The sequence below is a fragment of the Rhodnius prolixus genome, unplaced genomic scaffold, assembly GCF_049639745.1.
Source record: "Rhodnius prolixus isolate KJV_2025 unplaced genomic scaffold, Rpr scaffold_1, whole genome shotgun sequence".
Classification (NCBI taxonomy): Eukaryota; Metazoa; Arthropoda; class Insecta; order Hemiptera; family Reduviidae; genus Rhodnius; species Rhodnius prolixus.
Window position 1 is genome coordinate 55441611 of NW_027411581.1, and position 27654 is coordinate 55469264.

The window sequence follows — 27654 nt, forward strand, 5'->3', positions numbered from 1 at the left end:
CAACGGGCGTAAAATCTTGAACTGGACTAAGCTAGAGTAGCCAAATAGTAGCTTATATCAACTATCTCTCGGCGCATGTGTTCATTGTTTGATTGTTAGGCTGAGGTTCCAGTAAGAACCATACACCTCCTGCAGATATTGCTAATCCACTGCTCCCAGCAGAATACATCCGCTTTCCGGAAAGTATATTTCAGTTTCTTGATAAAAGATAAAACTATTCTCTTTACACAATTTCTATTCTGATTGCACTCTTGTAGAACTATAACTTGAATTCCAAAAAAACAGTTTTCCATTTAAAAAAAATCATTAGGGTTGTAAGCGCGGAAGGCTTACACCCAAATGCGGAGGAGGGAAGATGATGCGAACGCAATTTAAAATCGACATGTGCCCGAGGTTGGCACTGGAACAAATAAGTTAAGTGAAAGACTTGGAAGAAATATAGAAAAGGGAAGGTTAAGTTAGCACTTACCTTTGAGGTACTGGACGTGAAGGTACTCAGTCTCAGCTAGTTGGTGAAGGGGCGCTGTTGAAGGGATCTGAGTGTGTGTTTCCAGCACAGAATTGCGTAGTGGAAAGAAAGGGCCGATTAGGCGGAAACAGACCGGAAATGGTCCGGAGGTTTCTAGGAAGCAAGGAGGGGTAGCGGTTCAAGGTAAGGCGAAGCAGGTATTGAGCCCAGAGGGGCCAGAAGCGGCCTGTGATGATGTGTTGAAGCGGAAGTGCGGTAACAGTACTTGAAGCGAACAGCTGGAGCGTGCAGACAGAGCAGTGCTGTTGAGCGGTAAAATATGCAGAACGGCGGAAGCGCACTAGATGCGTTGTAAAGCAGATCCAAAAGCACAGACAAACTCGATCAGTGTCAAAGGCGTACTGGTGCACCAAGTGCACTAGATGCGGATGAAGTAAAATGTTAGCTATCAGCGGAAGTGTATCGTAGTAGGCTGAAATGCGGTAAAAAGTACACCAACAGGCAGACTCGAGTAAAGTAGTGCCGCCAGCGATGAAGCGTTGCGGTAGTACGAGAAGCTGTACTTGAAGCGATGGTCCAGCGGACGCGTATTATATTTGATGTGATCCCAGTAATTGATGACTTACAGGTAAACCAGAAAAAAAATTCAGAACACAACATTCACGATATATTTTGCATGATGATTTTTACAAAATCAACTTCATCCGTCCACTTTATCTCTTAAATTAAGTTGTGACCAAAGTTGAACGCTCTCTGGTAAAAGCTTTTTCTTAATAGTTAATTCACTGTTTCCAGCATAGAAGTAGTTTTGCTGTTCTTCATCCCACTGCGGCCAATTAATAGGCGATCCCGGAGGAGTCGGTTCACTATACGACAAAAGAATAAGTAGCCAATAAATAAACACAAAGAGAATCGAAACACAAGAATCGAAAGTTTAAACAGTGTTTACCCAAAAGTAGCGATGTTATAAATTAATGTAGAATCCATACTCTGAAGATTTAAATCTTCACTTGATGTGGGTGGTGGGATTTCAATCGGATTCTTGATGTGCCAAACATAAATTGTGTCATCAAAAATTGAGGCACCTGTATAGTGATAATAGGTTATTAACATTAATAATTAAGATGATAACGGTTAATTTATTAAAGAACGTTAACAGCTGATGTTACTGTGATCACCATGGAATCCTTCAGACTAAATCAGCGAATTCCGTAAATGCCTTGGCATTCTTATATATTTTTTTTAATTTTAGCTGATATTAGTACTTGATCTTTAAGCTGATTCAATTTCTTTCACGACATTCGCCTTTGGGAAATATCCTCTATAATCTTATATTAAAGACCTACTTTAGTATGTCCCTACTATCATAAAAATTCCTACCCAAGTACCATGTGTTTTTGTGTTAAAACTATAAAAATCTGGAAGAAGATGAAAGAACAATGCAATGCCGAATCATTGAGATAAAATGAGAGTATGACATTTCACATTTTTGAATAGACGTCATATAAACAATAATATGAATGGAGGTATTTTATGAAAAACTGGCCAGGGATCTTGAATATTGATCCAAAAAAGCTATTAAGAATAAAATTTGAATTACTAAATATTAGAGCAATAACTTCATAATACACTCCAATAATTGTCTTTTACATTACTACGGCCGATTAAATCATTCTTACCTGTTAAAACTCTTTTACCAGCCAATATCTCTTGAAAACTGTGCTCACCAAGGTAATCCAAATAATACAAATAATGTGGACCTTTGTGCTTCCGCAAGGATTCAATTGCTGGCCAAAGGAAGGTGCCATCAGTAAACAGCTAGGAAATATAAGAATTATTTTAACTCCTATTATATTTCATAAATTGAAGCAAAACGGAATGAATACAAAAAACAGTTAGAAAACTTACGTCAGTTAAATTTCTGAGCAATGACATCGTGATTGGTTGATCATGAAAATAGTATCTTCTCAACTGCTCAGCTACACGTGTAGGATTCGACGCAGTAATATCAAAATACATTGTTATTGGTAATGCCTGCAGGAAATACTTATTATATTCGGAAAGAGAAGCCGGATTTCGAACAAATGCTGTGTAGATTAAAAAAAAAAGAAAAAAGAAGAAGAAATCAATGATGTAATTGTAAATTTCGTTGGTAAATAAGACCAAAGTGTAAATAAGTGCATAAAAGGCTTATTTTTCCAGAAACAAGTACAAAAATCACTTTTGAATTACATCGTTGAACATTAGAAGTGATTTTTGAGTTCGCAATGTAGTTGAAGCAAAGTTGGAGGCGATATTGCATGTTTCCCATCTGTGTTTGGGACAAGTAAGGTGGGATTTCAAATTGGCAGAAAATTTAGAGAATACAGTTTCACGTTACTTAGTAATTGTTAATATCTATATATGTGTATAAATTCATATTAGGTATGTATATTTCTAAAATAGCTAAAAAGAAATTTATGAAAATCCGAATGCTCTAATGCATTATTTAATAAATAAATACATTTAAAGCAATTTTCTGAAACAAATAATTTTACGGTCATTTTTTGCGATACACGGGATTTGAAAATATACTACAAATTTCAGGGCTCGCCAAATGTTTCATCATGGATGTGTGCCCAAATATAATATAGATTGAAAGGAGTATGAAGGTTGAACTCATCCATGGTTACAAACAGGTGACGCCAATAGCGACTGTTGCCGCTGCTCAACCCGTTTGTTTGAATTAACAAGACAAATGCCTCTAATAAAACTAGAATTCAGGAAGTTAGCGAAATAAAATATTTAAGAAAATTGATAGGAAATGAATTCTTCTCAAAAGTACATTATAAACATTTCAAGTAGATGCTACCTGCAGATCTGATTAAGCCAGTCAAACTGTTGAGGCCAACAATCCAAGGAACTGGAGCTGGCTCGGCATTGTGTGGATTAAATGGTAGAAAAGGGTTTTTTGCATTTTTATCAAAAATTGCTGTAAATACTACAGTAGGATCTATCTGAAACTCCTGCAAGACAAGAAAATGATATTAATAGACTTCGCTAAGAGTGTTGACATTATCTTAATATTTATGGTATATCCTATCACTACATTTTGGTGTTTTACCAAGTTTATGTTTATATTTGTAGTGTGTATCATATTAAAACTGACCAGTAGGGCTGTTGTAAATGGGTTGATCGTCTAAAAGTGCATAAATTTTGATGTTTGTTTTATAGCTTTCGTTCAATTCTAAACGGCTCATTGGTTCATTAAGTCAACTGTTCGTAAGTTTTATGTCTGTAATGTTCTAGTTAAATAGAGATAACTAATTTTTACCAAAAATTGGCTGTACGATTCAGTCAATTCGTAAGCATTTTTAGTCCTTAAACAATTGAAGATCGCCAGCGAAGAATCAGTAGTACAGTTGAACAACTGAGCCATCTTTATTGCTCTACTGCGAGCTACTCCTGGCGGTGTGTTAGCATAGGGGGCTAGTGCTGCTCCGGATTGGCTGATAGCTCTATGGAATAAACCTGCACAAAGTTAATCATAATCTGTTTCGAATAGAGATCCCATTAATACAATCCATCCTTGCAAGTACTACTCTTCACCACCCTTTAGATAGCTAAAATGTCTAAATTCCTTATTATACTTTGAATGGATGACCCTATCGATATCAGAGGACAACAAATGGTTATAAAATCTCTCATCAATATTTTTTATTTCAATACTAGAAAGGCTGGAGTTTAATTCTAAAATATGTTGAGAACCAACAGGCAATAATTTATTCTTAAATTGGGTATACCAGTTATAATTTACGTTATTATACTTGCAACTATCGATTGCTTATAAAGCATTAAATACAATTTTTGGTAACCGCTGGTCAGTCATATTTTGTATTTTATTGTACCAAGAGACCATTCTTTTCACTACTTCAGTCTCTGGATGAGGGAGACCAGTCTCCAATCTAATGAAATGACTGGGAGTTAGACGAGGTAAATGATAAATATTTTTAACGAAATTGTTTAGAACTTTATCAAGATCACGACTGTACATGGGAGCCCAGACTTCAGCACAATAAAGTAGAGAACCGTTTACTATACTTTTATAGAGTCGCTCCTTGGTAGCCCATGAATCAGACTTAGACTTAATCAGAATATTTTTAACGATGGAGGATGCATATTTAGCTTTTTTAATGAACATCTGACTGGCCTGCCTAAACTTCCCGGAAGAACTAAATTGGATTCCTAAATATGTATAGGAATTTAAAACCTCAATAACGTGATTATTGTAAACAAGCGGTTTAAATGTTTTCTTTCTTCCAGCTTTATGAAAGATTACAATTTTGGTTTTGTCAGTGTTGACAATAAGTGAATTATTACTACAGTATTCATTCAAGAAATTCAGTTTTTTTTGGCATTCATGCCACGAATCAGACAGAAAAACCATGTCGTCCGCATATAATAGAATGGATAGATCGTAGTTGCTGGAGATTGGAATACCAAATGAATTTTTAGATTTATAAAAATCAGCAATGTCGGAAATAAATAGATTAAACAAAAGAGGGCTAGCTGTTTCTCCTTGGAGAACACCTCTGGAAATATTAATCGGATCTGAAAGCGAATAATTATAATCTAATAGCATATTAGCTTTGTCATAAATATTTTTTAATGAAATTATTATTTTTTGAGAAATTCCAAACGAGTGAAGTTTGCACCACAAGTTAGCATGGTCAATTGAATCAAATGCTTTCTGCATATCAACAAATATGGCAAAGACATATTTATTTTTCTTAATGATATTCAAGTTTATGGCAGAACTCAATGTGAAAATGCTATCAATACAACCCCTGGACTCACGAAATCCGTTCTGTTCCTCGGGGATAATGTTATTTCGTTCAGACCAATTAGAAAGTCGTTGGGTTATGATAGAAGTAAAAAGCTTCATCATAGTGTTAACGAGGGCAATACTTCTATAATTGTTAGGATCCGACTTATCTCCCTTTTTAAAAATAGGTTTAATTTTAATTTCTGACCATTTGTCGGGTGCTATACCTGAGTGGAAGATAACATTAAATAAATTTACTAAATAATGCTCAAAATTTGGTGGTAGTAATTTATAATATTCAAAAGGGATTGCATCTGTACCAACAGCCTTATTATTTTTTGCAGATTTTACAGCCCGCTGTACTTCTTCGATTGTTATATCCGAATCTAAGTAAGAATCATACAGATTGCCTAATGTAATATTAGCATTCAGAGGCGATGTATAGAAACAGCGATAAAACGAAATCAGCGAATCCAAAGGAAGTGGTAGGCTATCATTAGATTTTCCTTTAAAGAGTCGCACACACTTCCAAAATTCGGCAGAATTTTTCGTATTAGCCAAAGCATTTAAATTATTATTTATGTATTGTATTTTATGCGATTTAACAGTATTTTTGTATGATTTTTTTTGAAGCTAAATAGTTATTTAATGATTCTGGGGTGAAGCCGTGTAATTTACAATTTTTAAAGGCTACCTTAACATCCCTCTTAGCCTCCCTACACTCCGGTCCGAACCAAGCATTATTCTTAGAATAAGTCTGTGCGCGAGGTAAATTAGTTGTGACAACTGTCTGGACTTTAGAATTTATTGCTTCAGAAATTAAACATTCGCTTAGATTTTCATAAAGTTCATTGGAGTCAGAAGAATTGAAATACAATGCAGGGGAAATAGAAAGAAATAGAGAGAAAGTAATTAGTTTCTGGGGATCCCAATCAAACACGTTTTTAGAAATTAAGTTCTTATTTTTGGAAGAATTGCGACTATTGTTAAAAGAAAAATTAAAAAGTTTACTGTTAACTGAAGAAGGAATGTGAGTTGAAATTTCAGGAATTGGGTGTATGTTAAAGTTTTGAAGTACGTAGAATGTAGAATAAGAAGCCCATGTCATATCGACAGAGCTGGCTCCGTTATATGTAAAACACGTATACTGTCCAGGCCAATCGTTTAAAGCTCTCCCATTTAGCACGATCATCCCCCAGTCCTCCATTAAATTCAATAATTTCTTACCTCTAAGATTCGTAACTGTATCAAGTGATAAACGATTTTCATAAAAACTTCCTTTTTGAGGGAAACAGTCTGAATCAAGTTGATTAAGGTTGCCGATTCGACAGTTCCAGTCTCTACCAATAATTAAGTTCTGGGCATTATTAATTTCTTTATTTGAAATAAAAGCATTTTCGAGAGATTCTAAACAAATGTCTATATCTATAGAGGGGGACCAATAAATCTGACCAATGACAAGCTCCTCGGTTTCAGATCGCAAATGTATAAACAGCTCATATTTACTGCTAATTAACAATTTAGTATCGATGCCATCGACTAAAGAGTACTTTGAATTTAGATGTTCCATTAAAAAGCATAGATTAGTTTCTCAAATTCGCCTATCAAATTTTGATTCGCCCTCTTTTTATCTTAACAATGAACATTTCAAATTAAACAGTTCGGAAATATGCCCGATTTGCAATTCATGTAATCCCGAGAACTTATTGCATTTTTTAATGGAATGCGCTATGTATAAATGACCTTAGGCGCAGATATCTGTATAAGTATATTAATAAAAATGTCTCTAATCTCACAAATCTGCATAACATATTAACAGTTAATTCCAAAGAAAAATTAAATGACATTTACTATTTTGCAATAGAAGCCTTAAAAATACGTCAACTAATATTATTGTAATAAGTTACTTAATGATAACATTGTGTATGTTTCAACTATTAATACCATTATTATTATTCTTTCTTCAACAATACAGTTATTTCCGTACTCTGCCCTCTCAAACTTAATAAAATGTACAAAATCTAAAATTGAGCATCTTATGTTGGCATGTTAGCCTCTTTTCTTTAATATTGTATTTTTCATCTATCTTTCTTTTTTCTTTGTTTTTTTTTTTTCAGTTTTCTAGTTTTGTAAATTTTATTGTATAATTATTGTAAGAATTACTTTTATTTTCTAGTTTTGTTTACAAATGAAAACCAGACCCATTTGTAAAGAGTGTAACTCAAAAAACAAATAAATACTATATTCTATTCTATTCTATTCCTTGCAAGTACTAGAGTCGCCTAGCAACATTCAAATGAACTGAAATAACTTTCAGCCATAGATAGATAGGAGAGGAATTTAAGTATTCTTACAGAAGACTTAGATTAATTGGGCCTAGAATATTGTCATTTAGGACAAAAACATCATCAAGAGAGGGACGAAGTTCTAGGACCCATAAAATAGTTAGAACATCAATACTAGTGTTAAATTTGCAAGTTAAAATTAACGAAAGTCTATTGTAGTAAAATTGGTTAAAAAAAGAATATTGATTGAAACTGTCATTAAATACCAATTGCCACAATATTAATGCCAATCAGAGCAATATCAAGTTCATTTATGTATAGTTTTAAGCAAAAACACTTAAAGATAAATACTTAAATATTATCACTCGTCACTTAAATATTGCAAATTAAATAAAATTATATTCATATCAAATCTACATAGTATCAACACCACCAGCATTGTCAACAAAGAAACTTAAAATAAAATTTTGAAAAATAAAGAAGTTTTAAGTGGTCAGACATGAAGAAAAATCATGAAGTAATCTAGAGCAGGGGTGTCAAACTCAATTTAACCACGGGCCTATCGGTTTTACTGGCAAGATTCACGCGGGCCACATCACATTTACAAATTTTGTTAAATTTTTATTCCAAAGTGAGGATTCAAAAATATGGATAGGATATTTAAAGTACTATTTAATAGCTTTTATTTAAACATTTTTTCTATTTAATGTATTTATAAAACTAAAATTATTCTTATTTATCTAACACTTGTCAGCGCTTTCCTCGTACTAGTTTTCCAATAGCTGACAGAACAGACAATCTTCACTAAGGCAGATAGATGTTTATCCAGTCAATCTTTATCTGTATTCCGTTTTATTTAATTCCATGGACGGAAATAGTTGCCGACATAAGTACTTACTCCAGAAACAACACAAAATTTTTATAGCAAACATTTTTTGATATTTCTCACCTACATAAGAATATATTTTGGGAATTCCTACTTCGACTTATTCAATCATTCTGGGATCCCACTTAGAGTGACCGACGTATGGCTTTCAAATGTCGCTGGAACTAAGTCAGCACGTTTATACAAGCTTCTGAATAGGCCTTCGTTTCTAAGCGAATACCGAAAGAGGTTAAGTTTATTAAGGTTGCCTACATAATCTTTAGTACTTGTAGCATATAATGTAGCATGGCCTTCAACCAATTTAATTCGGGAAAACTAATATTAGTCCATGGTGATGAATACTGAAAATATATTAGGCCCAACTGCTGATCCCAGCGGCCCACTAAGCAGGAGTTGAATATCGATAAGCAATCAAGAAAATGATGTAATAAAAATATGCTGAACAAAAAAAGATATAAGTTGTTCGGTGTATTAAGAAACTCTGAGGGAAAATTGCTTCATTACTTTTGGTAATCGATATGAAGTAATCACGTCTCTATTAAAACATAAACAGATACATAATGGCAGATAGATAATGAAATGTAAATAACACAATAAACTACCAGTCACATACCCTCTGCTCATTGGCGAGTACATATGATAGTGGGCAAAAGCAGCTCCGGCAGTGTCACCAAACAGAGTCACTTGGTTAGGATCTCCTCCGAAACTGGCAATATTATTCTGTACCCAGACTAGTGCCATAACTTGATCTTTAAGTGCCATATTACCTGGCATGATATCATCTTCCATGGTGAGGAACCCTACAATAAAACAGTTAAATCACTATCTCTAATTTAGTAGTTATCTCCTTCATACGGAATTTAGGAATGAGTCATCTTTAATATTTATATTAATAATTCCGACTATTGTCAGTATTTGGATGGTCAAATATATTAATGTTAAAAGTTTAATAAAGCATTATTCAGATTATTTTACACACACACACATACACAAAGCAAAAAACAGTTGAAAAACAATTACATACCAAGCGGTCCAAGTCTGAAGTTTGGCATCACAACTACAATATCATTGTTTAGGAGAAATTCTGGTGATTTATCAATTTCGCCGGAACCTGACATAAATGCGCCGCCATGTATGTACACCAAAACTGGCAACAAATTCTGTGGTTTTAACTATTATTAAAAAAAAAAAAAAAAACTTTAAAATATGTTAAACTATGTAAATATTTTAATCTATAACTATTTTCTTTATTAATTGTTTACTGTTCATTCCGAAATTCACAAAAATAGCGATGCCACTGTGAAGCGGCCAGCCAAATTTGTACAAGTTTTTCGTGCCGTTTCGTTAAACAATTGGTATTAAATATTTTGCACGTGTTTCGCTTCCAGTAGTATCGTTGATACCTTAATCTACAGGAATGGATCATTTAGCTAACGATCAATACTACCACGATTGTAAATCAGTTAACAATTAAATAACAAATTAAAAAACCCGGGGTGTACTGGAGTTCTCCAACTTATAGATTGTATATATCTTCGAACTTCAAATTTTGAATAAATTCAAATGATTTGTATGTAGATTATTTTCAAGTTAAAATATTGTAGATAAAATAATCACGTTCGAGACACTAATCAGAATGCTACGGCGAAGATACTTCGGTGTCTTTTCTTAAAAAGAATATAGGCTTTTGTTGAAGATTCCTTTGTCAATAATCAGGTTAGTTTCCGCTCCCTTCATTCAACTATTCAGCAGTACCACTACCACCACAACCATCTTTTGGACATTACCAATCATTTGTCCTAGAATAGTTTCCGAGCCTGCCCTAGAGAAGCTTTCTGTCTTTTCATCTATCACTCTAAAGTTGTACACGCCCACACCTAGGACTGCAACCTATCAAAATTCTTTTTATTTAAAAGCTTGCAGGTTATGGAACTCACTTCCGATTGGTTTGCGTGCAAAGTCTGTCAATACGTTTAAACCTCATTTATACGAACATCTTATCAAAAGTTATCTAAATCAGTGATTTATTATTAAAGTTATTATTATCATTACTATTATTACTTCTTTGTTCCAATTATTATCTTTATTTCGTCATGTTTTCCTCTACTTATTATCACTATCACTATCACTATTATTATTGATATTATTGTTATTAATACCATTATATAATTATTATACTGTAAGCAGTAGACCTATTCTTTTCTTTTAAGTTAACATTTTTATTTATGTATTTATTTGTGTATATATTTAAAACGGAAATGGAATTTTAGTTTTATTTTTTATCTTTTTGTTTTACTCTGTATATATTGTAAATATTAATTTGGCAGCAACTCAGAAGAGAAATTTTAGTTTATTAAATTTATGTATATACTTTTTGTTGTCCTTAAGGGACTAATGTCCCAGGACATTAATAAACGTATTTCTTCTTCTTCTTTCTTCTTTCTATTGATATCCGATCAACAACATGGCGTTGTAAAAGGCCATTCAGCGACTTCCCTACACGACTACTATTCAAGGACTCAGGTTGAGGCAGTATAAACGGATCTATCGAATGCCTTTGAGATAGTCAAACATGGCTTATTATTGCTTCTGAACCTTACATACAGATGATATGCTTCACTTGTTTGTAGCTTTTTTAAAAATCGCCAGCCTAAAGTTAGAATTAAGTCAATTAATTCTTCTCAACTTAGTGTCACTTCAATCATAATTATTTTATTAATCTGTACATCATAGAGTTTTTATTATTCTTATGCAGTTCCTAGTACTTACCTTAGGAGTGTAAACCGAGAGGTAGAGGCAGTCTTCATTGCCCATCTTGGTAGTGTTTACAGGAGGATAAACGATTGGTATCTGAACACAAACGCTACCAAAATTATATGCTTCTCTCACACCTGGCCACGCTTCTGACGGCTGAGGATCCTGAAACAGTAGATAATGGTTTAACCTCGAATATGTTAAGTCGTTTTATAATTAAAATATGTAGTAATCTAGAACTGGAAAAAGTTAAATTAACTTTTACCTGAAATCGAAGTTCTCCAAGAGGTGGTTTTGCAAAAGGAATACCATGGAATGCTGCAACAATACTACCGTTTCTTGAAGTAAATTCTATTCCAATTAACGTTCCACAAGTTGTGTTTACGATTAACTGGCTGCATTGTGCAAATTGTAAAAGTAAACTCCATTCGATAATTAAGCTCAGTAAATTCATTTATGAGGTTTGAATGTGCTGCTAGAAAGAACTATTTATGGCTACTATTATTTCTGAGCGAATGTTTAGCTTACAAGTGAAGGAGAGGCATTCATTCAGCGAATTTATAGCGAACTGCAAACCAGGAAAGTTGGTCCCAGAAATAGGGTAGCATATCTTACAAGATTTCAAAAGTGACATATTTTTTTTAACCTTAAATAAACCATATTAATTAGAGATAGCAGTTTGTTAAAGTAAAATATTGATAGCAAATATTTATTTCTTGTACAGCGTTAACCTTTTCTAGCGCATATTCCTATCCTAATTAAAATATATTGTTAATTAGCGGACGTTTACTTCAAAGTTAAGTACAATGAACTCAAATTCAAAGCGATCCATATTATGCTTGTTTGAGCACAGCCAGCTGCCAAGTTTGGAAGTTTTTCATTCATCTCAATGTTGTTCGATGCATTACTCAGTTGTATCAATCAATAGTTTCGCCGGATTTCAGAAAGCTATTGTGGATTATGGACACTTTCTCTGATTGTAATTCTGGTTTTGACCAGTGATTTTTAAAAGCAATGAAATACCATTTGTATTAAATTTTCTGCCAATTTACGTTCCCCAAGTTGTGTTGACAATTAATTCGATGCACTGCGCAGGCTGTAAAAGTAAATTTAAGTCACTATTAAGCTCAGTTAATGGCGTTGTTAATGGTTACATTTGGAACTAATTTTATAGCTATTTTTATCTAGTTGACATTTTACCTAAGAAGTCGAGAAGGGGTCTTTTTTCAGGAAATTATTAATAAACTGCCAACCCGGAAAAGAAGCGCTTAAATAGGGCAGCATATCACTCAGGATGATTTCAAAATGACAAACTATTTTTTTGTTCTGGTAAAATAATAGTAAACAGCTAAAGAAGCAACTTTAAATAACATGTTAACAAGTTTACGTTTCACTCAATATGTACATTATTAACTTATTTACACTGTTACAGGGAGCCGTCCTTTAGTTACACAAAGCTATCTATAGTTTATAAATTGCCTTGGATGAGAAAGTTACGTACTCAATGTTAAAGAAAATGGAAAAGTTATTTGGTGGACGACAGAGAATTTATTGCACTTTTTCAAGATTTGGTTGCATGATCTGGAAAAATATAACTTAATAAAAGAATTATTTCCATCACTCAGTCATTTAAATCTTCTTGAGCGAGTCACTTCAATTTTGCAGGCAAGGTCTACTACCAGTTTTCAATGAATTTCATAATTCCCCGATATAATATCCTAAATATTGTCTACGATATGGCCAGTAATTAATAAGTAATGTAAAAACACTCACAAAAGCTCCGAAATATCGAAAAAAGAATCATATTCCATGTATGAGTCTAAATGAGCAATACAGCCATTCAGCTAAAACATATAAGTTCAATTGCAATAAATTTTTCCAGTTCCTTAGACTTTTAATGATAATTGGGAGAAATATTTCAGTTCAAAATATTAATTCTAGATAGCTGCATATGTTATTGAAACAAGCATTAGTTCTAAAACTTGCCACTTGGCGAATTGCCCATTTCTATTTCTCTTCCTTTCTTCATTAATAATTTTTATTCAGTTAAAAGCAAAGTTTTTCCTTTTGAATATTATTAAAAATATTTGCCTATATTATCGGAAATAAATTTTTTCAGCTTTAAACCTCTTAATGGAGGATTGCAGGAAACTGGAGTGTCTCATAAAAATAAATTGAATACTTTGCATAAATTTATCAACTCTTACATTCTCCAATTACCCAGTTTTACAGTCATCAATTAAGGTTGTAAAAATTTCAAAAATATTATGTTTACAGTCCTTTCATAGTGTGGTTACAATTAGTAACTTGTCATCAGCCAAGTTATACTTAATTATTGTAAATCAATTGGCAGCTGAGTTTGACCAAGACTGTGCACGAAGATTATTCTAATTTCTACAAGAATCATCCTGTCTAGGAAAGAGTTAGTTTTGATCTAATCTTACTGAGCATAACATTATCATTTAGAGATGTAACTAACTGCAAAAACGAAGAATCTCAAAGAATAACTTGACGCAAGATGGAACTGAGAATTAGACTTTAAATGAAAAAATGGGGATCTATTTTCACAGAAATGGAATATTGGAGAAGAACTGCCATAGGGCCCAGGATTGAAAAGCAAATCCACCAATGAAGTAAAAGAAAAGTGCAGTGTTATCTAAATGTGTAATAGAATACTTAATAGGTGATTACTTAAAAACAATACACAAGGAAAGCACATTATAAAAGATTTTCGCGTGGAAAACAAGAGGAAAAACAATTTGTAGTTCTAAAAATATTAGATTTACGATTGACTGTAGAAAAGCTGAGCATGAATGGATATTTTGTTTAGGAGTTATACAACTACTTGGTTACAATGGCCCAGCAGAATGGTCTCGCTTATCCAATAGAATTGCAACGACACTTACACTTGATTCAAGGTTTTAGCAAGATATTATTTTATTTTTTGTAATTTTTGTTGCACATATGTAAGTATAGAGCCATGTTCGTCACAGTTTGCAAACAAGTGCAATGCTTGTGTAGAGTCAGCAAAGTAGAGAAATTTAATAGAAGTATGGTGAGCAGCGAATGCTAAGGCAGAAGTCAGGGATCTAAAAGATGCTATTTCCCTCACTGCTCACGATATAAGGCCATCACTTCATTTCAATATTCTTAATACCTCCAATACAGTTAGTTTTTCCTAGTATATTTATTGGTACCAAAACTTAAATTTAATTTGCACATAATTTGGGTAAAAACTTGGGGTAAATACAACAGTCTCCTTATCAAGTATTAATTAAATTTCCCGCTTTCCTCTGACTGCAAAATACCCCACACATGGGCCGCACCACAGTTATGGAATTGTTGTTTTCTATTCAAAGATATAAACAACTTTGAATAGACACTTTTCATTGTTCTTCAGATGAAACCAAAGAGAAATTAAAGTAAAAATTTATGGACAAACTCAAAAATTTACTCAACAATTGAAGAAAACACTCAATCAAACAAACTTTATTTTGATTACAATAATATAAAGTAAAAACAAGATTAACCTAAGATAAATCTACTTTACTTCTAACATTTAGACTATCCCAAAATTGCATACGTTCTGGAAAAAATTTACTGTAATTATAAACTCCACTATATTTAAAACCAATGAAATTTTGCTGTTGATTATCCCACAGTGGCCAATTGAAATCAGATCCTGAAGGTGTAGGATCGCTGAAATATTAATAACTTTTGTTTAATTGATTTCTTTTTTAAATATAGTGTATACTACTTCAACTTCTAGTTTTTTAAAAAAATGTTTGGCTAATGATATTGGAGAAAAGGCTGTAGTGCGAAACCTCATCTGCTCAGTATTTTCAGTGTGAAATAGTAGTAGTAAGAACAAACTAAAAGTATGGCGAAAAACTAGCGCTTAGTGATATCCAGAAGAATGAAACTAACTATAAATAAAACAGATTTGATTTACAATGCTACATTTATTAATTCGCAGAGGATAATTCAAATAATCCCTTCAACATATCAAAATATAAGGAAATGACTATCCACCTTCGTGATGGTTGGACGTTTCTACAGATATTTCAGTCTGTAAAACGAAAGCACAGAGGTACCTGTTATCCAACTATTTGGGCCTTGCTATCCCCCAGCAAACGACTAACTTCATGTAACTTTGAATTGTATGGTGTATGAGTTAAAACTATCTAAAGATAGTTATTCTTTAAGTATGCCAACTTATAAGGTGCTCTAAGCCTTCTAAAAGCATTGCAAATATATATTGTTCTATTTTAAATCAATGCAACCATTGCAAATCAATGGGCCGGTAACGAACAGTTGGAGAAAATCAAATTTGATATTTTAATACTTAAAGTTCGTTGTTTTCTTCTTTTAGCCAACTTAAAAAAGAAATATTAAAGAATGCCTTAATAAGGACTAAAAATCCAAATTTAGGTTGATCTTTACAATAGCCCACGGAGGTGTCGCCTTTATTTTAAGCGCATGCGCAGTACAGCACACTTACCGTTGACTTTTTAAACTACTTCCCGCCAATGTTCTATTCTTTTTAAATTTCTCAACTTCCCGCTAATGTGCTGTATATAATTTTTTTGAATTTCTTGCCTATTTATTTTTAGTGACCATGCGCAGTACACTCACACTTAGTAACTGCTTCCTTTCCAACGTATTATCAGTTCCCGCCAGTGTCCAGTGTGTAACTTTAGGTGCGTTTTTTTTTAAAGTTCACAAAACATGAACGTTTAAAATCTACAGTTTTTCTTTTATTTAAAGCATGTAGTCTGAGTGAAGATGGAGAGATGAAAGTTTCAAAATTTTGAATGAGTGTTGGTTTCATTAGTAATAGATATGTAGGTCCGAAGTGTGTTAAGTATGGAAAGGAGTCATTCTTCTATGGGCGATGAAATGAGAGCATTATTTAAGGGAGTAAATAAAGTGTAGAAACAGAAGGATAGGGATTGCGTTGAATAAGGTAGGCTTCTTTTCTTTTGTTTTTCATGTGTCTGAATTACAAATTAGAGTTGTGTGTGGATTAGTTGGGTAGTGAGGGGGGTGTGGGGTTCACAGCCCCCCACGAAAATTTTTTTAAATAAAATTTTCAATCTTGAATTAATAATTCGAAGTGATTCTGATTCGCCGCTACCATATAACCCGCCAGATTTAAATGTAAATATAAAATAAAGAAATATTTTTATATTTACACTTGAATTTGGCGGGTTATATGTTAACAGCGAATCAGAATCACTTCGATATTAGGCCACACCTCCGTGGGCTATTGTAAAGATTTACCCAAATTTATATATATATATATATAAAATGCAAACAAGGTAAGGTCATTTTAAAGTTTGAGGGGATTAAAATGAACAGATTAAAGAACCATTAAAAAGAAATAGCGCCACTATCTAGGAAACAATGAAAGATAGTTTCTTTTTAATCGACTAAATGTTCAAAATTATTATCTAACAATAATTAAAATTATTATTATTACAGAACACATAAAAAGAATAAAAACTATCAAAAAAAAATTGGGGAAACAATGAAGGGTAATTTAGAACTATAGCCGATTTAAAAGGAAGGTTAAAGAATGCATTAGAAAGGAAAAGCAATCCTTTCAAAAAACCAATTTGGGAAAAAAAAGGATAAGTTAGAAAACCATTTTGAGAAACAATGAAAGATTATAAATTTGATTAATCCGATTGATCGAAAAGTTTAAAGAATATATTAAATAAGTTTGGATATTAATTCCAAAAAACAACTTGGGGAAATAAAGTTAGGTGATTTTTAACTTTTAGTGGAATAAAAAGGAAAGATAGAAGAATGTATTCAAAAAGAAAAGTGATCCATTTTAAAAAACAATTTGGAATAACAAAAAGACCAACTTAGAACTATAGTTAATTAAAAAGAAAAGATTAATGAATACTTGAAAAAGAAAAAGAAAAAAGACATTCCAAAAACCATTTTGGTAAACAATAAAAGGTAGTTTCGGACTTATAGTCGATTAAAAAGGTTTAGAATTAGATTTAAATACAGTTCGTATTTAAATGAATTAACCAACACTGAACTGGTCAAGACATAGTATTAATTTAAATTTGTAAGAACTAATTAAATGATAACATGCTATTTCATGCAAGAATAATAAAAGTATAACTGAAATTTAAAATAAGTTACTGATAATAAAGACTTACTGTGTTTACATAATACAAAAGTCCATCAGCATCTCAGTAGATCACCAGTTCAATAGCACTTGACACTTTTTAAAATAATTTGCAACACTATTCGCACTAAAACCGTACATCATGCAGTAAGTATAACTTCAACACAATTTATAAACTACAGCTTCACTTTAACACTCAATATTATTCACTAAAAAAATGACGTTAATAAGGAGACACACGAACGTGTTAAAGATGGCCGCCGGTAACTGGCTAAGCAGATCAGCTGATAAAGTTAGGTTAGCTAAGCAGTATCACAAACTTATTTTTCATTTATGTATGAAATAAAATCCCTAATTCGCTAATTACACGTTCATTAATTCCTTTTTATTTTGATGATTATGAATGAAAATAAATGAAAACAAAAAAAGAAATGGTTGGTCACTCAGCTTACATAACCTTAGATTTACCAGCTGATCAGCCTGGTCAGTTACCAGCGGCTATTTTAAACTCGTTAGTGATGTCTCCTATTAATGTGATTTTTTAAGTGAATATTAGTGATCGATAAAGTTCTATTTTATAAATTGTATTTGTTGTTCTTACTGCGCGATATACAGTTTAAGAGCAAGAGTGTGGTGAATTATTTTAACAAGTCAAGTGCTGATAGACTGGTGATCTATTAAGATGCTGATCAATTTTTATATTCTTTACAAACTTTCAAAATGTTTAGTGAATTGTTTTTGTCACTTGTTTTTTTGTTACTAGATTTGTTGAATTAAAATGGGGCTAACTCCTCTTCTATTGCATGTATTTCTTTGTGGCTGCAAAAGGCACATGAAATTCAAAATCGAATGACACCTCATTCATGAAAATTTGTTCCCACGTTTAGGTGCTACGTTGTTTACAAAAATGGAAACAGCAAAAAAACAATTTTTAAAACATTCTTGCTCTTTTTTGGCGTCTTTTTTCTTGAAATTTATGAAATCTACGCTGTAGCAAAAAATAATTACTCTTGTAAACGAGAAATTGCCTTAAATTTAAAAGAAAATTTGGGAATTTTATCTTTTATAGAAAAAGAAAAAAAAATTGTCAAAGTTGGGTGTTTTTCAATGTGACGCTTTTTCGTGCAGTTTTGGACAATCAACCCTCATACAACTGTCTTACCAGACAGTTTTATTTAACATTTTCCTTGGTAAATGCAACTTGAAGGAGTTCAGAAGAAAAGATGGTTTAAGTTTTCATAATTAAATTGTTAATATCGAGGCTCATTCCTCTCAATAGGAATTTGATTCTTAAATTGCGAAAGTTATGTGTGTGATTCACGATTAAAAAAGATTTAATTTTTAATCATAAAAATTAAAATAGAAATAATTACCCTAAAGTTATGAAATTAATAAATAATTTCACCAATAAGTTTGATAGATTTAAATCGGAATATGTTTGTGGAGCAGCAATTTCTACAGGATTATTAATTTTCCAAACATAGATGGTATCATCTGCGTGAGCGGCACCTGGAACAAAATTTTACAATTTAATTAAATATCATCCCAAAATGAATAAACAACATCCAATGCATTCAAATAATTATGGTAATTTCTATTTTAATGGCACCCTAAACCACAGCCTAGAGTACAAAAATAATTGAATACTCGCTCTACCATAAAGAAGTCTTTGGATTTTTGACAAACTCGGAATTATTGCGAGATATCTATTTAGTTCATAAAAACTTATATGATACAGTTATGTACGAGTATAACTACTATCTGCCAACCTTACAAAATTAATTTCACGAAAAAAATGCATGCAAAATTTCTTACAAATTCATGATTTGGAATGCATGAAGTACTAATTGTGGAACTTCTGGCAGGTTAGAGGGATTGTTATCGCTGGGTTCATTCCGGGTCCCATCGAGGTAAGCAAACCATATAAAAATTTTGAGCTTCCTGGATTTTTTTTCTTTTTTAGTTTTTATTTGCAAGCTAGAGGTCCATTAAAATAACTAATTTGTACTCAGAGAAGTTTGTCCTTAAATTTTGTACTCGAAACAGAAAATTAGACATCACAATATTTGCTCTCGCGAGAAGTAAGAGTATGTAGAAAGTAGGCTATTATGGCTAGATCTTGTCAAACGGATGCTTCAGGAACATGTATTAACAAACGTTTTGTATGAGCACCCGGAGAACAATAGCTAGACATTGGGGTAGATCCATATTAGATGGTTAGACAATAAGTTATAAGAAATAGAATAAGGTAGGTGTTAGATGATGGCGCTTAAAAGCCTTTTAAATGAGGTCCATGTTGTTTTAAGGGACTTTAACACCGTTTTTGAAGCAATGTTCTAAGGCGTGAAGAGAAAAGGCTAGCTGAATAAAGTGCCACTGCCAGGAGATACCACCTTAGAATCCTGTCTGCCCAAAGAGTTTCTCTAAACTCTTAAATTTCGCCAGATTTAGTGAAGTTAGAATTCTTCGTGTTCCCAGTTTCCCTTCCGGAAATCTTTAGTGCAGCCATTATATTCTTATATTATTTTTGTACCAAATAATATTAATTTTCAACTACCTTTGAGAGTTCTTTTACCAGCAAACAATTCTTGAAAACTATGTTTACCAAGATAATCAAAATAATAAAAATATTGTTGTCCATGGTGTTTGCGCAGTGCCTCCACACTCGGCCAAAAGAACTGATTGTCACTGAACATCTGTAAATAATTATCAATCAATGAATTACCTGTTTAAATATAAGATTCTTAGTAAATTGATTTATAACAGAACTGTACAAACATCTGTAAGATTAGTGGATACAAAATTCGGTAGTGGTTGTTCTCCAAAATAGAAGTCTCTAATTTTCCTGGTAATTTCTTGAGGGTTCTTTGCGGTGTTACCATAAAACATTGCGAACGGTGCAGAAGTATTGAATGTTCTATCGAATTCATCTAAAATTTCTGGATTGTAAATGAATTCTGCAAAATTATGAAGTAAATTTATATTTCAATTTTCATCTCCATAACCAGTTGCTTAAGGACACTGGAAGGATCTTAGATATTTTTTTTCCCTATGCATTGCAGTTTTGTAAAATTATATTTTGCAACTAAACTTGGAAATTTTTATTAAGAAATCATCGATGGATAATGAATGTAGATCCTGATTATTAATTGATTGTCAAAAGTGGAAGGGAACTGTTTTTTATCGATGTAATATTGCCGATATTGGTTTTCTCTGTTTTTAGCCAGCATTTAGAAAATGCAAAGCTCTCTACTACTTAATTCTTGAGGTAAAACATTCGTTCTTCTGAGCTGCCTTCAGCACATACAGTCGATCGTACCGTACTGCGCATTTTCTCAAAGTTTCTAACTTTGTCCTTTACCAACGTACGCCTACATATAAATTCACCTGCGAATTTATTCTCTATTTAAATTAAAAGAGCAGCTTTTCTTATAAACATCACTAACTTTGTTAAAGGCATCAAACTGTACAGATTGAACTTTTTTTTTGCATTGTGCGCCATATTCCAGTGAACTTATGTCAACGATATGCATAAATTCGACTATTTTAAAAAGTTTTTTAAAGAAAAATTGGCGCCAATCAACTTGATAATTGATGTACTTTATTGAGATCCGTGTACCAAAATCCCAAAAATACAATTTCACTAATGGTAACGCTATCTCTTTGCAAGGCGTAGAACTATTCGCCGTGCCCTTGAACCTGCCTTGAGAAGAAAATATTTGCTGAGAGAAAGACGAAAGAATTAAAAGTATAGTTTTTTGGACTAGAAGTTTTGTTTGACCGGAAGTATTTGATTAATGGTTTTTGAGAGTATTTAGTCCATCAATCTAAAGCGCTATATCGTATTAGTTCAGCTTTCTTATTTGACTGTGAAAACTGAAAATTAAGAAAGTCAGTCTTTTACATTTTCAAGAAATAAACAGTACTGGACTAAACTAAAATCGTAGAATGATCATAACAGTTATCTGATATTAGATCTATTTCTTTTTATTTTGAACTGTAAATTGAAGTTGTAGTTACCTCCTGTTACTAATATACCATCCAGACTATTAGTTCCCACAATCCATGGAAGAGGAGCCGATTCTGTTGTATGTGGATTAAATGGGAGAAATGGATTTGTAGCATTTCTATCAATTATTGGTCCAAATGGTATAACTTTATAATTTTGGAAGTTCTGTAAAAATTAAATAAATGTTATTAACTGAATTAAGTTACTTTAAAATTTATATTAAATTAATGATGCATGGAATAAACATGATTGATCGATTGCTATAACACTTGAAGCGATCGACCTGATAAACCAATACATCTGTAGACATAGCTGGAAGTCTGATGGAAGAAAATTAATTATATTTACAGTGACTGAACATTATGAACGGAGTCAAAACTGTTAACTCCATTTGTAAACACGATCACTTGTCCCGTAAACTTGTTTGAATATCACAATAACGCAGATTTATAAACTTTTACTTCAATCATTTCCCAAGTTAATTCCTTACAGTGCCGCTGTCGGGAAGGTTTACCTGAAGGTTTCATTTCATTGCAATTTACCGTATTAAAAACTGTAAATTGTTCTTTATTTTTATTTATATCTTTTAGCGCATCTACATCTGAGTTCAGTAGCGCTTGGAGCTTTTTCAGTGTACCGCCCGGCCTCGCAAAGCGTTCTCACATTACTTCTAAGTATATTATCCATTACGGCAGGAAGCTATGAAGCTCATAGGAAGAGAATATCTAAGAGCTGGTAGCTGGATTCGAACCCGGAATCTCCGCAGAACCCAGTGAGAACTCAGAAATAAGAAATAATTATGATAAAAATATTCTTAATTTGATAACAAAAATAAATCATGAGTTAGAATTGAGAAGAGAAGTAGAGAAGGAAAAGTGAGCATTTACTCCAGGGTTTTTTAAACATCGCAAAGGATGATAAGGACCCATGACTAAAAATGTAATGAAGATTTTATTCTTGCCGAAAAAGATTCGATAATATCAAAAACATTTTTAGTCCTTAAACAATCCAAGATCACTTGGGAGGATTTGGTAGAACAGTTGAAGAGCTGGGCCACCTTTATTGTTCTACTACGAGCTATTCCTGTAGGAATATTTGCCCAAGGAGAGAGTGCTGTACCTGACTGGCTAATACATCTATGGAATAAACCTGTAAAATGAAAACATTTACTTGTAAACATTAACTGAACTGTTTCAGTTGTTTTAGTTAGTTCAAAGAGTGATCAAAATATTCTGATCTCATCCTTTAAAAAATTGCGTACCTCTGCTCATTGGCGACAACATGTGATAGTGTACACTTGCGCCTCCAGTACTTTCTCCAATCAGTGTCACCTGTCGAGGATCTCCGCCGAAATTGGCAATATTATTGCGAACCCACACAAGTGCCATATTTTGATCTTTTAATCCCAAATTACCAGGCATTACATCGTCTTCCATGGTGAGGAACCCTTTAAATAGAAAAACAGGGACACTTGAAATTTGGTAAGCGACAAAATCTTAAACACATTCAAGTCGGATCAAAGCGCAATCACTGTGAAAATCAATGGCCATAAGGAGACCCAATAAAAATCTCTGATCTAGAAAATTCCCTGTTATTCCCCTGATTCCCTGTTATTTCTTTCTCTTTCACCATATTTGCTTGTTGCAACAACTGTTGCAGTGGCAAATTACAATAAAAGATTTAAAAAAAATTTAAATTATTATTATATAAATGTTCTATTATTAATGCAATTATAACAATTTATTTTACTAAATTATTGGATTAAAAACAGTTGTCATTTGTGCAGCATTCCTGTTTAAGTGGCGGGAAATAGAAAAAAAAATCACAAACTTATAACTCATACTCATAACTTGGACTCACAAAGTTCTAATATTTGAAGGTAGGCTTCGAGGAACATCTATTTCATTATATATATTTTTAATTAGTAATAAAATTCAATTTGAATACCTATCGGACCAAGTCTATAGTTTGGCATAACCACAACGATATCATAATCCAAAAAAAGTTCTGGCGTTTTATCTACTTCCCCAGAGCCAAACGTAAATCCTCCACCATGTATGAGAAAAAGCACTGGCAACAGTCTGGCTGTTTTAATCTGAGGAAAAGTCAATAAAAGTCAAATTTTGTATTACAAAAAATGTAAAATCTAATCGAAAAATGAAATGTTGATTATTTGATAATTACTCACCTTTGGTGTATAGACTGACAGATAGAGACAATCTTCATTGCCCAGCTTAGTGGTACGTACGGGAATGTAAAGAAAAGGCACCTGAACGCAGACGCTACCAAAGTTGTAGGCTTCCCTCACACCAGACCATGGCTCTGGTGGCTGAGGATCCTGTAAATATTTTTTACATAACGGTTTAGAAGATACTAAATGGTTTTCAAGTCTTCTTTCAATCTCGGTTGCGTATTTTAGATGTTTTTTGAGGACTAATACACATCTTCAAACACATTTGGTACAGGATTTTAGTTGAAAGCTTTCATTGTTAATAAATAAAGGTTTTGACCCCCGCCGTTGTAATATATATACATATGTAGGATGCAAAATCACTTTCTTGATGAGACTGTTTTTGAGAATATGTTTACAAAATAATCTCTTTAAGGTATAAAATAAACCTGAATAATTTGCGCAATTAACAATTAATTCCTTTAGGCTTATGACTTTGTGAGATTCTCGGTCGGCTCCAGACAGAAGAAATCGGAAGCCAGGGGTTATCCGAGGTAGGGTATTTCGGCCACAGACTTTTACACAGAGCTAGGGCAACACATTTGTGGTAATAATTTGAGGAGGATAATAAGATCAGTTGTAATGGTTCAGAAGGGTTCCTAAAGTCATTACTTCAATAAGTCTGGGAGGGCTAGACAAATGGAGTAAACGCATACGTCGCACAGATCATCAAGCCGACCTAGGTTTGACAGAAAGATGAAGAAACGGCCCCTTACATGTTGAGTGTTTCCTGAAGGATGTGCACGGCGAAAAATTTACTCCTTTGAAGAAGAAAAATTCATGTCTTTAAACATTTCCCAGCAGTTCCTTTCCAGACTCTCTCTATTTTGATTGGCTATCTCAAGGGATCTAATATTAATATTCGTCCTGATTTTAGATCAAATAATTATGTTTAGAATGCAAACAGCAGATGTAATCATGTTTCTATTTTCTAGTCAGTCAGTACAGGCTCAAGCCAATTATCCTTGTCTAGAACAAAAACTGCAAAAAAGGAAAAAAATATTATTTGAAACTTAAAATTGATCCTTTAAAACGCATCTTGGGGAATCGTCTCATAGTTTGTGGGAAAAAAGGCCTCAGAATGGGAAACAAATTGAATCCTCGATTGGTATAAAATTAATATTTACACTGACCCAAAAGAATATTCGAAGCCCAAATACCACAGCCTGGACGTAATAATTTTCCCACTTTAAAAATTATTCTAATTGAAATTCTTTTTCTTCATGACGCTTAATAACTATCAGATTTTAAAATAATGAGTACAGCTACTGATTTAGTCGATGAGTATGACCAAGTTTAGTCCAATGATGTTCAACATCAATTTCTTAAATTAAATTTATGAACTGTTTCATCAAATATTTAGAAAATTTGCTAACATTTTCAACGTTGGAAATAGTACCACTTTTTACGGGCGAAATTTACAGAGTAATAAAAGTAATACTTTGCCAATGATTATGGCTCACTTAATCCAATAAAAATTGTTTAAAAAGCAGTCTATCAGATCTAGCCAACGAAAGCCATTAAAAATGAAGGAATTTATCTATCATTTCTTAAAACAGTATGAAATTTATTTTTTCTTAGCAAAAAATAAAAAGTGCCTGAATAAAATTAATTATTTTTTATTTATATGGTGAGTTAATTATATATATGTATATATATAATTGAATAATGTAAATATGTATATGAAGGGTGTTCATTTTAAGACGGCTCAAATGCATTTCATGCTTAAACGGTTGATCTGAGCAAAAAATGGTAGAGGAAAAATTTGTTGCTCGTCAACTCTAGTTTCAGAATATGTGACTTGATTTTTGATTCCTACCCGCATACGCGGCTGACGCGCGACCTTTAAGTGAGGGTTCGCAGTTGACCCCCATTTTCATATACACAGTTTTAAAGAGTATAAACAGTTATGAAAGAAACCGGAAACCGCAATTCGATATCTTCAAAATTAAAGGTGCTAGGCCATTTCAAAATCTGGTATTTATTAATCATATTTCAATTTTTTAACTTGTTATCAAAGAGAAAGAAGAGCACGTGATAGGTCATTTTTAAGTATTTTTTCATCCCCTTTCTACTAAAAATATTGCCAAGGCAGTAAAGCTAGTATTTTTCTTAATATCGGGAAATAAGTCGTTTTCCGAGTGATTTTTCTAAGAAAAATCAAATGTTAAAAGCTTTAGATGTTCTCAAGCATTCACAAAATGGCTAAAAATTAATTTTACATCTGTTACAAACAAGAAGGTTTAATAATTATTTAGTAATTGAAATATGATTAATAAATACCAGATTTTGAAATGGCCTAGCACCTTTAATTTTGAAGATATCGAATTGCGGTTTCCGGTTTCTTTCATAACTGTTTATACTCTTTAAAACTGTGTATATGAAAATAGGGGTCAACTGCGAACCCTCACTTTTGGTCGCGCGTCAGCCGCGTATGCGGGTAGGAATCAAAAATCAAGTCACATATTCTGAAACTAGAGTTGACGAGCAACAAATTTTTCCTCTACCATTTTTTGCTCAGATCAACCGTTTAAGCATGAAATGCATTTGAGCCATCTTAAAATGAAAACCCTGCATATATGTATATATATACTTTTTTCTCGAAATCTGTAACATCTGGGTTGTTGCAAAAAATTACAGTTATAAAGGAGGATTTGCCCTATATTTTAAAGAAAATTTAGGAATTTTAGCTTTTATACAAAAAGAGAAAAAAAAATTCAAAGTTGGGTGTTTTTCAACGTTACGCTTTTTCGTGCACTTTTTGACGATCAACCCTTATACAACTGTCCTACCGGACAGTTTTAATATATTACATTTATACATATGAAAACAACTCATTGCAATCAATATTATGTAGTTTTAAAAAACAAATACAAAAAATCAATAAATTTTCAAAGAAATAATGGATAATATATGTATAGTTGATAGACTTTTCCTTAATAGTTTAATTAACCTAGTTACCATTTCTAAATTTCTAAAAGCCTTTTATTTTAAAAAATTATATTCAAAGTATATTCTAAAAAATATGTTGTCAAGAGTGGTAAAGGCCCCAGTTTCGATCCTAACAGGGCTTCCTAAATTGTAGTTTTGGCCTTCTACATTCAAAGGCAGGAGGAAGAAAACCTAGATGAATAAGAAAGTTGTTCTGTTTAAATGTTATGATTTATCTCTAAAATACGAGAAAATACGTACATTGATGCGCTCTCTGAATGCTAACTGAAACTAATACTACCTATTCTGAGCAATTTCTGCCATGTATTCTGAGAAAAATTTTCGTTAAAAACGAAACAAAAATCTGTTGCAAGTATAAAATAAAACCCAAAGAGTAATATTTTACGAACCTGGAATCTAAGTTCACCAAGAGGTGGTTTTGCAAATGGAATTCCATTAAATGCTGCCACAGCGCGATTATTTCTAGATTTAAATTCTCGGCCACTTAACAATCCGTAAGTTGTGTTTACAATTAATTCATTAGAATTTATGGATCTTAAAAATAAGTAAAATTCAATAACTATTATGAATAGATTCATAATAATTTATTTTTCTTACAAATTAGTATTTGCACTATTTAATTAGAAGTTTTAAAGGTCTTTTATAATATTTATTTACCTATTCACTTGTATGAAATAATAATGAATAGAAACTTATGGCCGAAAATATCTGATAAAGAAAAAAATAGGATAGAGGAGAGAGAGAATCGATAAAGTTAAACATTGTTAAAGTCATTAATTACTCAGAAATTGATGGAAAGTGTTTCTTATCATTCTATACCATAAAAAAAAAATAAGAATGATATCCAATAATAACCACCACTTTCGTGATAGATACCTAGGTGATCTAGAGGTTCGCAGTGCCAGTGACGATGAAAATTAAAAGAAATAACGATAATTAGGATTTAAAAAAAAAAAAAAAAAATGGTGCCGTGGAATTTATTGTGTTCCTGGATTTTGCTGAATATTCCTGACAAAAGAAATCTTGAGGACAATGTGGATTGTCCTGTTTAAGTCTCGTGGGATAACACTAGTTCATTTTATCATTTCTAATAATTGTAAATTACTGATGTCACTTT

The 27654-nt window shown here is 32.5% G+C and overlaps 2 protein-coding genes across 3 annotated transcripts; both read right to left on the reverse strand.

The window, feature by feature from the left end:
* Positions 1–1122: 1122 nt before the first annotated feature.
* Positions 1123–17508, reverse strand: LOC141462383 (esterase FE4-like). 2 transcript variants are annotated; one of them, XM_074144190.1, is made up of 7 exons: positions 9058–9186; positions 3783–3979; positions 3321–3474; positions 2378–2556; positions 2149–2287; positions 1419–1554; positions 1123–1335 (listed from the first exon to the last, which is right to left on the reverse strand). In XM_074144190.1, exons 2-7 carry the CDS (start codon positions 3885–3887, stop codon positions 1170–1172), a joined length of 879 nt encoding a protein of 292 aa, XP_074000291.1. In that variant the 5' UTR covers positions 3888–3979; positions 9058–9186; the 3' UTR covers positions 1123–1169. The 2 variants fall into 2 exon arrangements, with proteins under 2 accessions (XP_074000291.1, XP_074000292.1); XM_074144191.1 differs by lacking the exons at positions 1123–1335; positions 1419–1554; positions 2149–2287; positions 2378–2556; positions 3321–3474 and adding exons at positions 9469–9616; positions 11214–11363; positions 17378–17508 and having other exon boundaries at positions 9058–9244.
* LOC141448725 (carboxylic ester hydrolase-like) lies at positions 14635–26840 on the reverse strand. Its single transcript, XM_074117290.1, has 10 exons — positions 26818–26840; positions 23544–23799; positions 23303–23450; positions 22617–22802; positions 22413–22504; positions 21367–21520; positions 20125–20303; positions 19904–20042; positions 18720–18855; positions 14635–14897 (listed from the first exon to the last, which is right to left on the reverse strand). Exons 1-10 carry the CDS (start codon positions 26838–26840, stop codon positions 14729–14731), a joined length of 1482 nt encoding a protein of 493 aa, XP_073973391.1. The 3' UTR covers positions 14635–14728.
* Positions 26841–27654: the final 814 nt, after the last annotated feature.